The following is a 14,146-nucleotide window of genomic DNA, read 5'->3' on the forward strand; positions in this document are numbered from 1 at the left end:
GCATTTTTTAAAATGTTGGTAAGATGTGGGACACCTAGGTATATGAAATGCAAATAGCCAAACAATATAATAAACATCTCATTCTCCAATATGTAGTGTAGTGGGGCCTTCAATATTATAGAACATTATTATTTTAATATTAATTTGACATCCCGGATGCGGGTGTTCAATCGGCATGAGGGTACGAAGGTGGCGCTTCACATGGGCAGGTGTCAGCCCATGCGCGCCACGAGGAACCATGCAGATCAAGTGAGCTGGTCTCACGCAGGGTTTTTAATGTGGTTCGTTTACTCCTCCATCTACCTCCTGGTAAATTGTGCAATGGCACTTCATAATGTCTGTGCTCCCGCGGCCTCCTCGCATTCCTCTGCGGTTTCTTGGCATTCCTCGGCGGCCTCTTCGCATCCCTCTGCTGCCACTTCGCACTCCTCTGCGGTGTTGTTGGTAGCTCAGGGGCATTCACTCTCTGTGCCCAAGTCCGTCTCCGTCTCAGGCTCGAGAGTGTTTCACGGGAATTTAGCTCCAGTTCAACGAGCTCACGTTCTGGTTAGTTGCTCCCCTCCGCGTATTTGTGCGTTGGTCAATCCACTGTATATTGCAATGCCGAGAGAGCGTCCAAGAATGGGTAGCAGATGCGGAGGCTCCCGTGGGCGCGCCACCTCACAGAGGTCTGCCCCCATCTGTCCCTCCTCCTCGATTGAGTTGGCACTTGATCAAAATCACCCTCAAGTTTCCAGAGCTGGAAGAGGCAGAGGTCACGGGTGTGGAAGGTTGGTTGAATGTGATCATGAGGCGCATCCAATAGTCCACTATCGTATCCCCTGCACTCTTGCCAATTCCACTTTCTTAGTCTCTGTTACTATAGAAAATTGTGCAAATCTCAGTGGCCAGGCAGCAGCACATTAGGCAATTTCACCAGAACAAGGGACAACACCTCCAATTGATACTCAACGCCCGGTCACGAGAAGCTCAGGGAGTCCCAACCGGCTCAGTGGTCCTTCGCGCAGACTCGGAAGACTCTTTGCAATTTGGGTGCAGGGTAGTGGAGGAACCCTACACTACGGATGACGACTGATCTTGTATGGCACTCTGCTCTCGGCAGCCTAAGAAGTAGGCGCATTACTCTGTTTTTGGAACTCGCAATTCTGCCTGTGTAAGGTCATAGTATGTGTCTACATGTCTCTGTGTCGACTGTTTGGATCTATGTCTATTTGTCCTTGTTCAGCGCTATACAACAGTGCAATAGATGTTTGTCTCAGCTTGTTTGTTTCACAATATTTAGAGTCTTAGGAGAAGATGTAACAGATGGAAGTCCACCATTTTTGGAAGGTGTTCAGCTGTGCTAATTGTCAATCTCATGACAAGATTTTCAAGGCTACGGCCTTGCTGTAACATTTTGAATCTTTTTGTATAATAATAGAAGTAGACAGATTGAGAAAAAAAAAATATTAATTTGACATACAAATGCAATACTTTGACCTTAATTATACTGGATAAAAATATATCATGTTGGAGTTCAATTTTGTTTTTTTATAAACATGTTTATGCTTTGGATTCTTTATATTTTAAATTCTTATCTATGTTTAATAGGTTTGGGATTAAAATAAATATTATAGCTAAAAATACATATATCCAAATAATAATTAATTATTGTTCTTATAATTGAATGATCTTCCTTTCAAATATTTTAGTAAGGGGTTTTTAAGATTTGATCTTTCTGGCCACTTGGTAGATCCACATTTAAGATGGATCTAAGTTGGTTTAATTGTTAATTATAATTATCATTGTCATTATAATTAATAACTTTGATTTTTGATTTTTAATTTAATTTATTTATTTTTCTAATTGTATTTTGATTGAGTCAAATGTTATAAAAGAAATTACAACATCTCTACAATATTGGAGAGCGGTATGCTCACAAATATTTTAAAAAAGAAGGAAATCCTCATTGTCTTAAAATATAAATTGTAACAAAAAATAGTATTTACATCAAAATAAATTTATTAAATGAAAAAATCATTGCTCAAATACAATATTAAAAAAATATCCCATTTCATTGTTGTATGTTTTTCATTGTTGTATGTTTTTTATTGATTATTTAATATAAGGAAGTATATCTAAACAGGTTAGGATGATCATGATTATTAATTAGTAAGCCCCCATTCATTACAGCAGAGGAAAGATTTCTTCAAACCCGTTACTGGTGCTATTGTTGGTAGTGCATTGCCTCTTGGAATTCACTTCCCATAAAGTTGAAGATGAATCCAGAGGGTGGTTACTTCTGGCTGTCTCCACAAAACAGACCAATATAATCCCTTTAAATTTGCAAGTGATCCACTAAATTAACCGACGACAGCAAATCATTTATTTAGTTCAACTCAGAGTTTACACCCTCAAAAATGGCAGATAATCTGCAACCAAACATCCACCAAAAGTCCGTTCTGCGATTTGGCTAACAAAATAATGTGCATAATCAAAAATAAAAGAAAGGCCGGATTTACTTTAGGTTTTTCTAGATGCCTTTCCCAGGATTTCAAAATTTTATTGTTGTGAACTTAATTTGAAGCATGGAGTGGATGTAAAATTATCCACACATAAGAATTATCACTTACAACAGTACTATGACAAAAACATACCAACGTTCCTAGAGACAGGATGGCTTGCTGGAGGCCGGACAAATGGCCATATCGAGGAGAACAAGCACCTGGCAACTTAGTCTACTACCTTCGCTTCTGCGTTCTTGAATGGGTATTAATCATGTTTTCAGCAAAATATTAACCGTCCAAAATACGTTTCGTTTTGAACGGTTCCAAACACGTCTTAAGAAACGGTCTTCAAAATTTTCTAACCATCAAATACGTTCAAAAGGCCTTATGACGGGAAAGTTCCATCCCTGGTCGTGACATAGCGAGAAAATACGTTGTATGACCGCGAAGAAATCAGAGTAAAGAATTGAAAATTTACAAAACCTGCCAATGGCAATGAAGTGACTGACCATTACTCCAACGAAATTTTCTCTCCTCTCCCTTTCCACGGACGGCTGAAATTTCATGGCTCTTCCTGCGTAGATGTGGCCTACCGAAATTTTCTCTCGCCTACCCCTCCAAGAAGCGTTAAAAAGGGTACATCTCCATTTCATTTCCACAATTCATTGTGCTACTTATCTGATTCATCTCTGAGTTTGGACTTCAACTTTTGACAGAAACCATGATATCATATGAAATGAAGCCGAATGAGAACGAGAAAGGAGATGAAATAGTTTGCGTGATTGGGGCAGGGGGTTTCATTGCATCGTGGATTATCAAGTTTCTCATCAACAAGGACTATATTGTCAGAGGAGCAGTTCGCACCAACCCAGCTTGTATATCCACTAATTACCAGTTTTCCTGCCACATTGCATGATTTAATTAGATTATTTGTTTTTGCATGGAACATGTATGTAAATATATTCTCTTACATCATATCTGGAAGTAGAGTTTCTGAAGAGATTTGTGATGAGTGTAGATGATGGGTGGAAATATGAGCATTTGAGAGAGCTAGAAGGAGCTAAGGAGAGGCTTCAGCTGGTCATAACTGATATTCTTGATTACCAGGGCTTGCTTACAGTTAGTCGAGGTTGCCATGGTGTCTTTCACATGGCTGTGGTTCTCAACAAGGACCATGTAATTACTTTTCTCGTCATAATTCCAATTCCATGCAGTTGGTTTTAGCTGAAACGATTATGATGCCATTAGATCTTGCTAATCATTGTTTTATAATTAAGATAAAATGTGAACAGAATTGAAAATGAAGGAGATGTAGCTCACAGGTGAGGCCTGCACCTGGAGACTACACTTAGAACAGAGAGATCACTCTCATACACTCTATTATTCATGAATGAAAGATTACATCATTTAAGTACAACACTAGGAATTAGGAAGTTGCAACCAAACCCCTAAACTCTAGGAACTAATCCTAAACTAGGGAGATACGTTACAACTATGTAACCATTTTCTCCATTAATACAAAATAATATAATTATTTTCAACTCCCCCACTTAATGGAGAAAGGGTTGTCCTGGACTCCTAGCATCCTTCTAAACAATTCAAATTTCACACATGCAAGAGGCTTTGTAAAAATATCAGCCATATTGTCACAAGTTTTACAATATTCAACAGTAATTTCTTTTGATTGTATCTTCTCTCTGACAAAATGGAACTGAGTGTCTATATGTTAAGTGTTTTTGTGAAACACTAGATTGTATGCCAATTTAATGGTGCTCTGGTTGTCACTTTTGATGGAAGTGGAATTCTTCTGTTCTTTTCCTGCATCATTGAGAAGCCTTCTCAACTAGATCGCTTCACACGTCGCTGCTCACAATGCTTGATACTCAGCTTCACATGAAGACAAAGCTACAATACTCTGCTTCTTGCTGCTCCATGCTATGACCCCGGATCCTATGCTGAATGTGTAACCTGTGATAGACCTTCGATCATCCAAGTTACCTGCCCAGTCTGAATCTGAAAAACCTGCTAGAATAACATCAGATGTGTCAGTGTATAAAATGCCATAGTTAACAGTACCACAAATATACCTCAACACACTTTTTGCTGCTACCCAGTGACTTTCAAGCGATTTTCACATGAATTGGCTCAACACACTAACAGAGCATGCTAAGTCAGGTTTGGTTGTTGTAAGATATATCAAGCTGCCAACTAGTTGTCTGTACATTGTAGCATCAACCTCTTTAGTGCCATCGTCACTGCTCAACTTCAGATTCTGCTGCAAAGGTGTCGTTGTTGATCTACACTGATCCATACCAAACTTTTCTAACAGATTTCTGGCATACTTCCCTTGGGTAAGAAAAGTTTGCCCAGTATCTCTGCATACTTCTAATCCCAGAGAGTAATGAAGTCTTCCAAGATCTTTCATCTCAAAAACTTGTGCCATAAGCCTTTTGATTCCTCTGATTAAATCATCTACATCTCCTATTATAATCATGTCACCTACATACAAAGAAATCAGAATAATCTGCCCCTGGTTATTGTACTTGGTATACAAATTTGGGTCATTCAAACTTCTATGAAAGCCATACTCTAAAAAAAAAGAATCAACCTTTTCATACCAAGACCTGGGTGCTTGTTTTAAACCATATAAAGTCTTTTTCAATCTGCAAACAAGATGTTCCTGCCCCTTCTTTACAAACCCTTATGGCTGTAATAAATAAATTTCCTCTTTTAACTCACCATTTAAAAATGCAGATTTGACATCAAGCTGGTGTAGCTCCCAATTATATTTGGTAGCTAAAGCAATAAGCATTCTGATTGTATTTAACTTTGCTACAGGTGCAAAAGTATCATCAAAATCTATACCTTCCTGCTGTGAATATCCTTTTTCAACTAACCTAGCTTTTAATTTCTTTATACTTCCATCTACATTCATTTTTGGTTTAAACAGTCATTTACATCCTATGGGTGTTTTATTCTTAGGTAGTTCAACTAAATCCCAAGTGTCATTTCTAAGAATTGATTCCATCTCTTCATGCATTGCAGCTCTCCACTCCTTAAATTGACTAGCTTCTTTGTATTAGTGGGTTCTACAATGTTCAAAACTTTTGACATCAAAGCATAGTCTCTCAATTTTAATGGTTTTTGAGTCTTCCTACCAGATCTCCTTGGTAGGGGACTTACCTCAAATTTGTTTTCTTCAGCTCTAAATGGGCTTTCTTTATCATCTTCTTCATGTTCTTCTTTTTTCTCTTCTTTATGCGCCTGCTCTCTTTCATCCTCGCTATTTTCATCCATCAACAATGGAATGTGCCAATCATCATAAATGTCATCTTTCCATTCTTGTACCTGTTCATGAAACACTACATCCCTGCTTGCAAATATCTTATGAGTCTCAGGATTGAATAATTTATATGCTTTAAATTTTGTGCCATAACCAACAAAGATGCATTTCACAGCTTTAGGATCTAATTTCTTCCTATCAGCTTTGGGTATATGGGCAAATGCTTTTGACCCAAATACTCTTAGATGATTTACTACTGGTTTGAATCCATATAGAGCTTCAAAAGGAGTTTTGAAGCTAAGATACCTGGTAGGACTTCTGTTCTTCAAATATACAGCAGTATTAATAGCTTCTGCCCAAAAACTATTAGATAGATCCTTACCTTGTAACATGCTCCTTGCGCACTCCACTAAGGTTCTGTTTTTGCGTTCTGCAACTCCATTCTGCTGTGGTGTGTGTGGCACTGTAAACTGCTGAACAATCCCGTGAGATTTGCAGAATTTCATGAATTCCCCTAGCTTGTATTCTCCCCCTTGATCAGATCGGAGAATTTTTATACTCTTACCAAACTGTTTTTCCACCAAGGTTTTAAATTCTCTAAAGCACTGGAAAGTCTGACTTTTCTTACTCAGAAAATAAACCCATGATTATCTAGTGCAGTCATCAGTAAATAGCAAAAAATATACGCTCCATCTAGCGACCTTCATTGCATAGGTCCGCATATATCAGTGTGCACTAGTTCTAAAATATATGTTTCCTTCCTCCTATCATGCACAGGAAACTGTTCTCTATGCATTTTACCTAAGGCATATCCATCACAATTTAACTGAATATTACGAAAGATAGGGAGCCCCTCAACCATACCTTTTCTCTGCAATAGCATGAGGTCCTGCAAATTCAAGTGACCGAATCTCTGATGCCAGAGTTGTTCGGCTGTTGATCCTCTTGCAACCATGGCTCGCTTTGATATACTTTTCACATCTAGTCTATATAGGCTTCCAACACGCCTGCATGTTGCAACTATTTCTTCCCCACAATCCTTTATCACACAATGAGTCTTGAAGAACTCAACTTGCATATCTTGATCAGTTATCATGGATACGGATATCAGATTTTTCTTAATTCCAGATACATATAAAACATTTTGAAGATGACTAATTTTTCCATTTGGTAACTTGACTGGAATAACCCCATAACCTTTAATCTCATATCCACTATCATCTCCTAAATATATTTTTGATCCGTATGTACTTTCTTCAAGACTATCAAAAAAATCTTTTTTACCTGTCATGTGAGAGGATGCTCCAGAATCAACATACCATATATTTTCCTCATCAGATGCTGAAAGGGCATGGTCGACTATGAACAGTCGAAATTCATGACTGAAATCTTTATCTTCTTCAATAAAGTATCCTCTGTGCTTTGCTCGCTTCCTCTTTGCATCATCAACCTACTTAAAGCATACATTCTGCACATGGCCCTTCTTTCCACAATAATAAAATTTCTTTACAGAATTATTTGCAATCATACCTTTATGTGGACTCTTCTGTGATGTTCCTTCTTTCTGCTATGATTGCTGTTGTGGTTGCTTCCATCTCAATGATCGTTGTTTCGCCATCAGCGCATGATCATCACTCTGGGAGTTCAAGTTCTGCCGCCGCTCCTCCTCTTGCAGCAAGATCCCTGTCAGATCATCAAATGTGGGCGCTTTCTCCCTTGCCACCAATCTAGTGATGAACATTTGAAATTCATCTCGCATCCCGTTCAGTGTGATTGAGACAAGATCAGAGTCAGACACCACCTCTCCATTGTTCCCCAATGCATCTTTCACATCTTTGATTCACGCAACAAATGCAGCAGCAGTCTCATTTTCGTTCATCCTCATCGAAAATAGCTTGCTTGTAAGTGCCATAACTCGACTCGTGTTCTGGGTCTGATACAGATTTTTAATGGTCGTCCAGATCTCCGCATACATTTTACAATCTCTGATGTGTGGAATAACGATGTCCTTTACAGACATTTTCCACAAAACTTTTTCCTCGTTCTCTCACTTATCCCAATCTTTCTCCTATGCCCCCGCATTCACCCTCTACTCATCACCTGTAACTATGGACCAAGCATTCGCACCTTCAAGCAAGGTCTGGATCTTAAACTTCCAGTTCGTGAAGTTAGATCCATCGAGTTTGCCAGACTCGTGGAGGTAAGATTCCATCGTATTACTCATTCTGATCAGATTTAAAAAAATGAATCTACCCAATAGTAACAAAAAATCGATACCTTTCAAATCGATATGTCATCGATCTATTGATCTCGTGATCTACTCACTGATTCAGATCTAGCAATATCTGATAACTTAGCAAAATCAATTACACTTTGATGAGCAAATTCGTCGTTTTTCAATACAGCCAAAAAATCGATCTGATCAAAACTGATTTGATCTGCCTCTCCCAGATATATCTACAACTTCTCCGATCTACTCCCTTCACAAATCATCAAACAAAGATGAGGCTTCCTGCAGATCCCCTTGAAGGTGGATTGGCGCGTTCCCGAATGAAAAAACTGTGCCCGAATAAAATCGGTTAGAGTAAAATTTCCTGGCGCGCGAGATCCAGGATATTCCGCGCCAATCTGTTATTTTGGCACTATGGCGCAACTAATGGACGAACAAACGCACCAAAAGCCCTTCCTGGCACTGCTGTCAGCGAGAAAAGTGTGCCAATTCCCTTCTACTCAGAGAAAAAAAAAACATCCGAGTCCGAGCCAGGTGTTCTGTAGTCCACCTGCTCAATTGAGCACAAAGCTCTTCTGTACACGCGGCCACAAAGGCACCTCAAACCACACAGGTGATTCGGCCACAATGCAAGCTGGCCACAAAGGCACTTCAGTCACAAGAGGTGATACAAGATCAGGCTCACCCAATCTGAGCTCTGATACCAAGATAAAATGTGAACATAATTGAAAATGAAGGAGATGTAGCTCACAGGTGAGGCCTGCACGTGGAGACTACACTCAGAACAGAGAGATCACTCTCATACACTCTATTATTCATGAATAAAGGATTACATCATTTAAGTACAACACTAGGAATTAGGAAGTTGCAACCAAACCCCTAAACTCTAGGAACTAATCCTAAACTAGGGAGATACGTTACAACTATGTAACCATTTTCTCCATTAATAAAAAAATAACATAATTATTTTAAACTAATTAATGAAAGCAGGAGAAAGTTATAGAGCCTGCGACGGAAGGGACGAGGAATTTGATGGAGGCTTGCACAGAAACAAGGGTCAAGCGCGTTGTCTATACGTCTTCTATCGGTGCAGTTTACATGGATCCTCACAAAGAACCACTTGCTATAGTCCATGATGACTGCGGGAGCAATTTGGACCACTACATATAGACCATGGTATTAATTAGCTTATCAATTATTACATACAGAGGTTGAATCGGCTTACTAATTGGCCTCTCTCATGCATTACAGAATTGGCATTGCTATGCAGAAACATTGGCAGAGAAATCTGCATGGGAGATTTCCGAGAGAAGGAACTTAGAGCTTGTGGTGATTAATCCAGGCCTGATTTTAGGTCCCTTGTTGCAGAACGCCATGAACCCCAGCACTGCTCATATTATGAAATACTTGTCAGGTTGGTATTGCTTAAAATTTATTTATATGTTATAGTCAGTTCGTTCGTAATATGCACAGATGTTTTTAATGATTTAATTGATATTCATAAATCTGGATGATGATCAGGATCTGCTAAGACGTATGCAAACTTAACACAGGTATATGTAGACGTGAGGGACGTGGCAAAGGCTCACATTTTAGTTTATAAAATGCCCTCAGCCAGTGGGCAAAGATATTTGTGCGCAGAATGCAACCTCCATCGAGCAGACCTGGTCGACATGTTGGGCAGAGAGTGCCCTCGCTGTTCCAACCCTACCAAGTACGTACACACACTCAACTCTCACATAAAACACATTTCACTTTGGGTTTTGTCAAACTTTGTTATATTTAGAAACATAGAAGATAAATGAAGCTTGCAACTTCATGCGCGTAGGTGCTCAGACGAGAAAAATTCAAGGAAGTAGCCATACAAGTTCTCCAATGAAAAGTTGAAGGATCTGGGCATTTTGTTTACGCCCATTAACCAGTGATTAGCAGATGCAGTGGCCAACTTACACAACAGGGGATTTCTTGAGCATTAAGTTAGAGGATAGGCTGACACCACTGAAAGCCTTTATATCATCCTGTGGGATGTGAGAATCGTTGGAGTCGTCGTTACATTTCTTTCGCAGTAATAGGCACTGTTAAATAGCAACCAAAAAAACTCCAAAAGTTCTGCAGGCAAAGTCAAAAACTCCAAAAAGTCTCATGGACAAGGCTTTTCTTTTTATATAAATGACTAGACAGCCAAATAAGTTAAATAGTTGATTAAATTGCATGGTTGTATTATATTTATGTAGTTGATTAAATTGCATGGTTATATCATAATATATAATTACAGTGTGAACTTCTTAGACTAAGGGTTTCTTCTGCTAATTTTACATTTTATTTTTCAATTGTGTGTTATTTTAACTTTTTAAAGTTTAGAGTATTTTTTTTTTTTTAAAAGTTATATGTATATAAATAAAATAATTAAAAAATTGTTTAATTAAATGAAATGTTTTTAGTTATAAAAAAAATTATTCAAAATTAAATATACAATTAAGAATATATTTTTTTTATTAAATTTCATTCCATAATTTTTTTTAAATCTATTCAAAGGTGGTGGTGGTGGTGGTGGTCTATCCGACCTAAAGAAACGAATTATTTAGTTTGATTTAAGATTTATTCTTATGCTCAAAAACCGTGGAGAGAAGACTTCGAAGCTCACTGTAATTTTAACATCGTAAAAGGCTAGGAAGTTCAGTATTGCAATAGAGATTTTGAAACTGAGATCTAATGTGGTTGTAAGCGGGGCACTCTAAGAGGAAGTGATTTTCATCCTCGATGTTCTTATTCTCACAGAGATGGCAGACCTTTCCATCCATGGTGTTTTAGGAACTGTCCAACTACCCATTTCACTATGGAGCTCATGAGAGTTCGTTAAAACAGAGAGATACTTTTGATCTTCTAGGGTGGGGTTGATGACCTCCTTATAATATCTTAATTTTCTTTTAGCTGCTAAATCTTTCTCACACCACATTTTTTCTTTGAACTTAGAAGTAACAATATTTTTAATGTTATTAATGTTTTGCAATGCAACATTCTCGTCAATCTCCCAATGGTTTAACCAGGCCCTAGTGTTTTTATACCAGCCTCACTGAGCCTTAGGTGGTTTTAGCTGAAATTAAAAGCTAGTTTAGAAGTCTATGATCTCCTATGTTATTGAGTTTGTGCTTGTACAACGTCATGCTTCTACAACATAAGCCTAGCCATAGCTAAGCTCTCGATAGAATAATGACTCACTTCTATAAGGAGAATACATCTCTCACATAATATATATATATATATATATATATATATATATATATATATATATATAACTTAAATGTTTACCATGAGAAACAATGCACATTTTCTCATCACCTTTTCAGTCTCTACTTGTAATTTATTTGATGATTGTTATCCTATTTTAATATATTTGAAAGAAATACAATTTTAATTAAATAAAAAATAAATCGAAGAAAGATATAAAATATATATAATTTTATTTATATAGTTGTAAATTTTAATAATTAATTTAAAATCAGTTTTTTTTTTTTTTAATTTAATTTATTATATTCAAAATAGTAACTAAATATTATCACATAATATTATTTAAAGAAAAAAATAATAAATATATACAGATTTATTTAATAACATTTAAATATTTAAATTAATTAGATTTAAAAATATTAAATCTTGAAATATCAAATACTATGAGAGATTAAATTTCTTCATTTATAACTTTTTTTTACGGTTTAAAAAAGGAGATTACTTAAATATTTTCTTATTAAAGAAAAAATTGTCTCAAAATCATATAAAGATTTTTAAATATAAAAACAAATCATTTCAAAATTGAATATATAATTTATTAATTTTATGTTGATTATAATTTTGAGAAATCATTCCTACTTTATCCAAAAGCCAATACAATAATGTTATAAAGCAAAATTAAAACAAAAATATAAATCTATATAGCATATAACAACCATTCTAGATATCCCCATTTAACATATTCATCTCTCACGCATATATATCCTTTCAATGTCATTATCATTATAAAAAAAAATATATTATTTTTCCATATTCGAAAACACACTCTAATGAAATCATTTTACTTTTAAAAATAAAAATGATATTAAATTATTTTAATCAAAAGTAAAAATGATATTAAATTATTTTAATCAATATACATGTTGGAAAGAAATATTTTAATTACAAAATAACTCTATTATAATAATAATAATAATAATTGCAATTAACTCAATAATAATAATAATAATACCATTCTCTCTTCGGAAAGAATTGTGATAATGTCGAGACAGTGTCTGTCTTTATCACGAATTAAAGAATAAACCAGTGGGAAAACACTCAAGGATAGTCTCAAAAGGTACAGGACTTGAGGCTAGACAGTGAAGTCCTGAGGCCCAAGGTACCCGACTGTAGCTGGATATATTTACTAACTGTAAAGAAACGAAAGTGCTCGGGGGAGAGTCTGGATGTAATTGCCACACTCGCAGCTGGGAGGAGAGACTTTCCAGACAAAATTGGAGTTATATGTTTACAAGCAGTAAGCAGATAAGTAACATAGAATTCTTTCATAAATGATAGTGAATTATAGGAATTATTCATTAAAGTACTGGAACAAATTAAGGGAGAAACTTCTTGAAAGTATATCAGAATAGAAAACAGAGTTGAAGATACTAATCAGGAATAAACAGTAATGCCTAAAAGATAACCAATATACAAGCATTGCATGAAGAGTGTTTCCCTATATTGAGTGTTTCCCTATATTAAATAGTTACAATACATAATCTTAGACTATAGAGAAATCCCTTCCGTTAAACTGTGTGAACAATTCCTTAGATAAATTATAACAGAGAAAAGAACAATCTTGGTAATAGTAGTTCCGGAGTTTCTGAACTAATAGCATAAGAAACCATGCATAACATTTATAAAGTGATTATCTATCTATCTTCTAATCTGTTGCTCGAAATAAGAAAGAAACGGGAATAAACATTGCAGTCTTTCAAAAGAACGGACAACAAAATAGAAAATTATATATATATATATATAATTCCCATTCCTTTAAAAGTATAAGCATGTACATCGACGGTAGCAACCCGCATAACTTAAGTACTCCACAAGCAATTACTCAACAACCTGAATGTGCCAATATTAAAACAAAAAGCAAACTATCAAATTCATAACCCTATCGGGATATTTATCAATAGAGAAACACATTCAATATTAAAACAAAAAGAAAACTATCGAATTCATAACCCTATCGGGATATTTATCAACAGAGAAACCCTATTCAACATCGATTCTCAAAAATAAAAAGGCAGCCATGTAAACCAATGTCTGGGACTCATATACAGTCAAACCCTTGTGCATGCCGAGTAAACCGAATTTAACTTTTATACACAAAATCTAAATAAAAGAGGGATTCGACAAGTTCAAGCATGAGCCTCTGTCGACAATCAAATCATCCACTTAGTATTTCACAGCACAATCATATATGGAACCAGAGGAGATGTTTCCTAACCTGAAAGCAACCACGAGGTAGACAAGCCTTAAGAACTTCAGCATACATTGTTGTAACCACGAACAAAGCCGGGTCTTGGTGGTAGCTTACCTGCAAACCAATACCATCGATCACCGAGTAGTTAGGAGTGAAAAACTTGCTAAGAAAGCCAGAAAAATTAATGACCAAAGGGCAGTAGTATTACCTGAGCTTGGAGGGCTTCCATCGATGGTGGTCTGCCTTCCTTGTAGAAAAAGTTATTAATCAGTCAGAGCTAGAATCTAGACTGTAAAGCATTGTAAAAGACGACCAGAGGAAACTAAAAAAAAAAAATGTATGCTTACCTTCATTAAACCAGCATCGGTCCCGGTCACCTTCCGTAGAGCCAGAGCATCTTCGAACCACTCCTGAATGGTGAAAGCCATTAGTTAGCCACCAAACCAGTCGAAAGATGGAAGAAGAAACTAAAATCAAGTCGCATGGGAAACCTGAACAATGTGAAGGTAGGTGGTTAGGGATACCTTGCGGTGACAAGTTAATTGATGTCACCATAGCCAGCCTGAAACCCGCAGGCCAAACCAGTTGCAGAGTGGCAAGAACCTCTAACATACAACAATAAATGACCTCCCATCTGGCCCGACGCAGTGAAGCGGGTAGTTGGGTAA

General features: G+C 36.6%; 1 protein-coding gene across 1 annotated transcript; it reads left to right on the forward strand.

Annotated features, from left to right (window-relative positions):
- The first annotated feature begins 3,207 nt into the window (after positions 1-3,207).
- LOC149161214 (cinnamoyl-CoA reductase 1-like) lies at positions 3,208-9,858 on the forward strand. Its single transcript, XM_089434810.1, has 6 exons — positions 3,208-3,361; positions 3,505-3,662; positions 8,990-9,127; positions 9,251-9,413; positions 9,521-9,713; positions 9,828-9,858. The coding sequence occupies exons 1-6, from the start codon at positions 3,208-3,210 to the stop codon at positions 9,856-9,858; spliced, it is 837 nt and encodes a 278-aa protein (XP_089290936.1).
- Positions 9,859-14,146: the final 4,288 nt, after the last annotated feature.

Source organism: Pinus tabuliformis, chromosome 5_2 (assembly GCF_031772625.1).
Source record: "Pinus tabuliformis cultivar Carrire ecotype Pingquan chromosome 5_2, CPIR1, whole genome shotgun sequence".
Lineage (NCBI taxonomy): Eukaryota > Viridiplantae > Streptophyta > Pinopsida > Pinales > Pinaceae > Pinus > Pinus tabuliformis.

Bases quoted from the DNA above. Each gene is read 5' to 3' on its own strand.
- LOC149161214 (XM_089434810.1), top strand. From the start codon at position 3,208: ATGATATCATATGAAATGAAGCCGAATGAGAACGAGAAAGGAGATGAA. The intron at 9,128-9,250 runs GTCCATGATGAC...CATGCATTACAG, and splicing joins ACAAAGAACCACTTGCTATA to AATTGGCATTGCTATGCAGA. The intron at 9,714-9,827 runs GTACGTACACAC...TCATGCGCGTAG, and splicing joins CGCTGTTCCAACCCTACCAA to GTGCTCAGACGAGAAAAATT.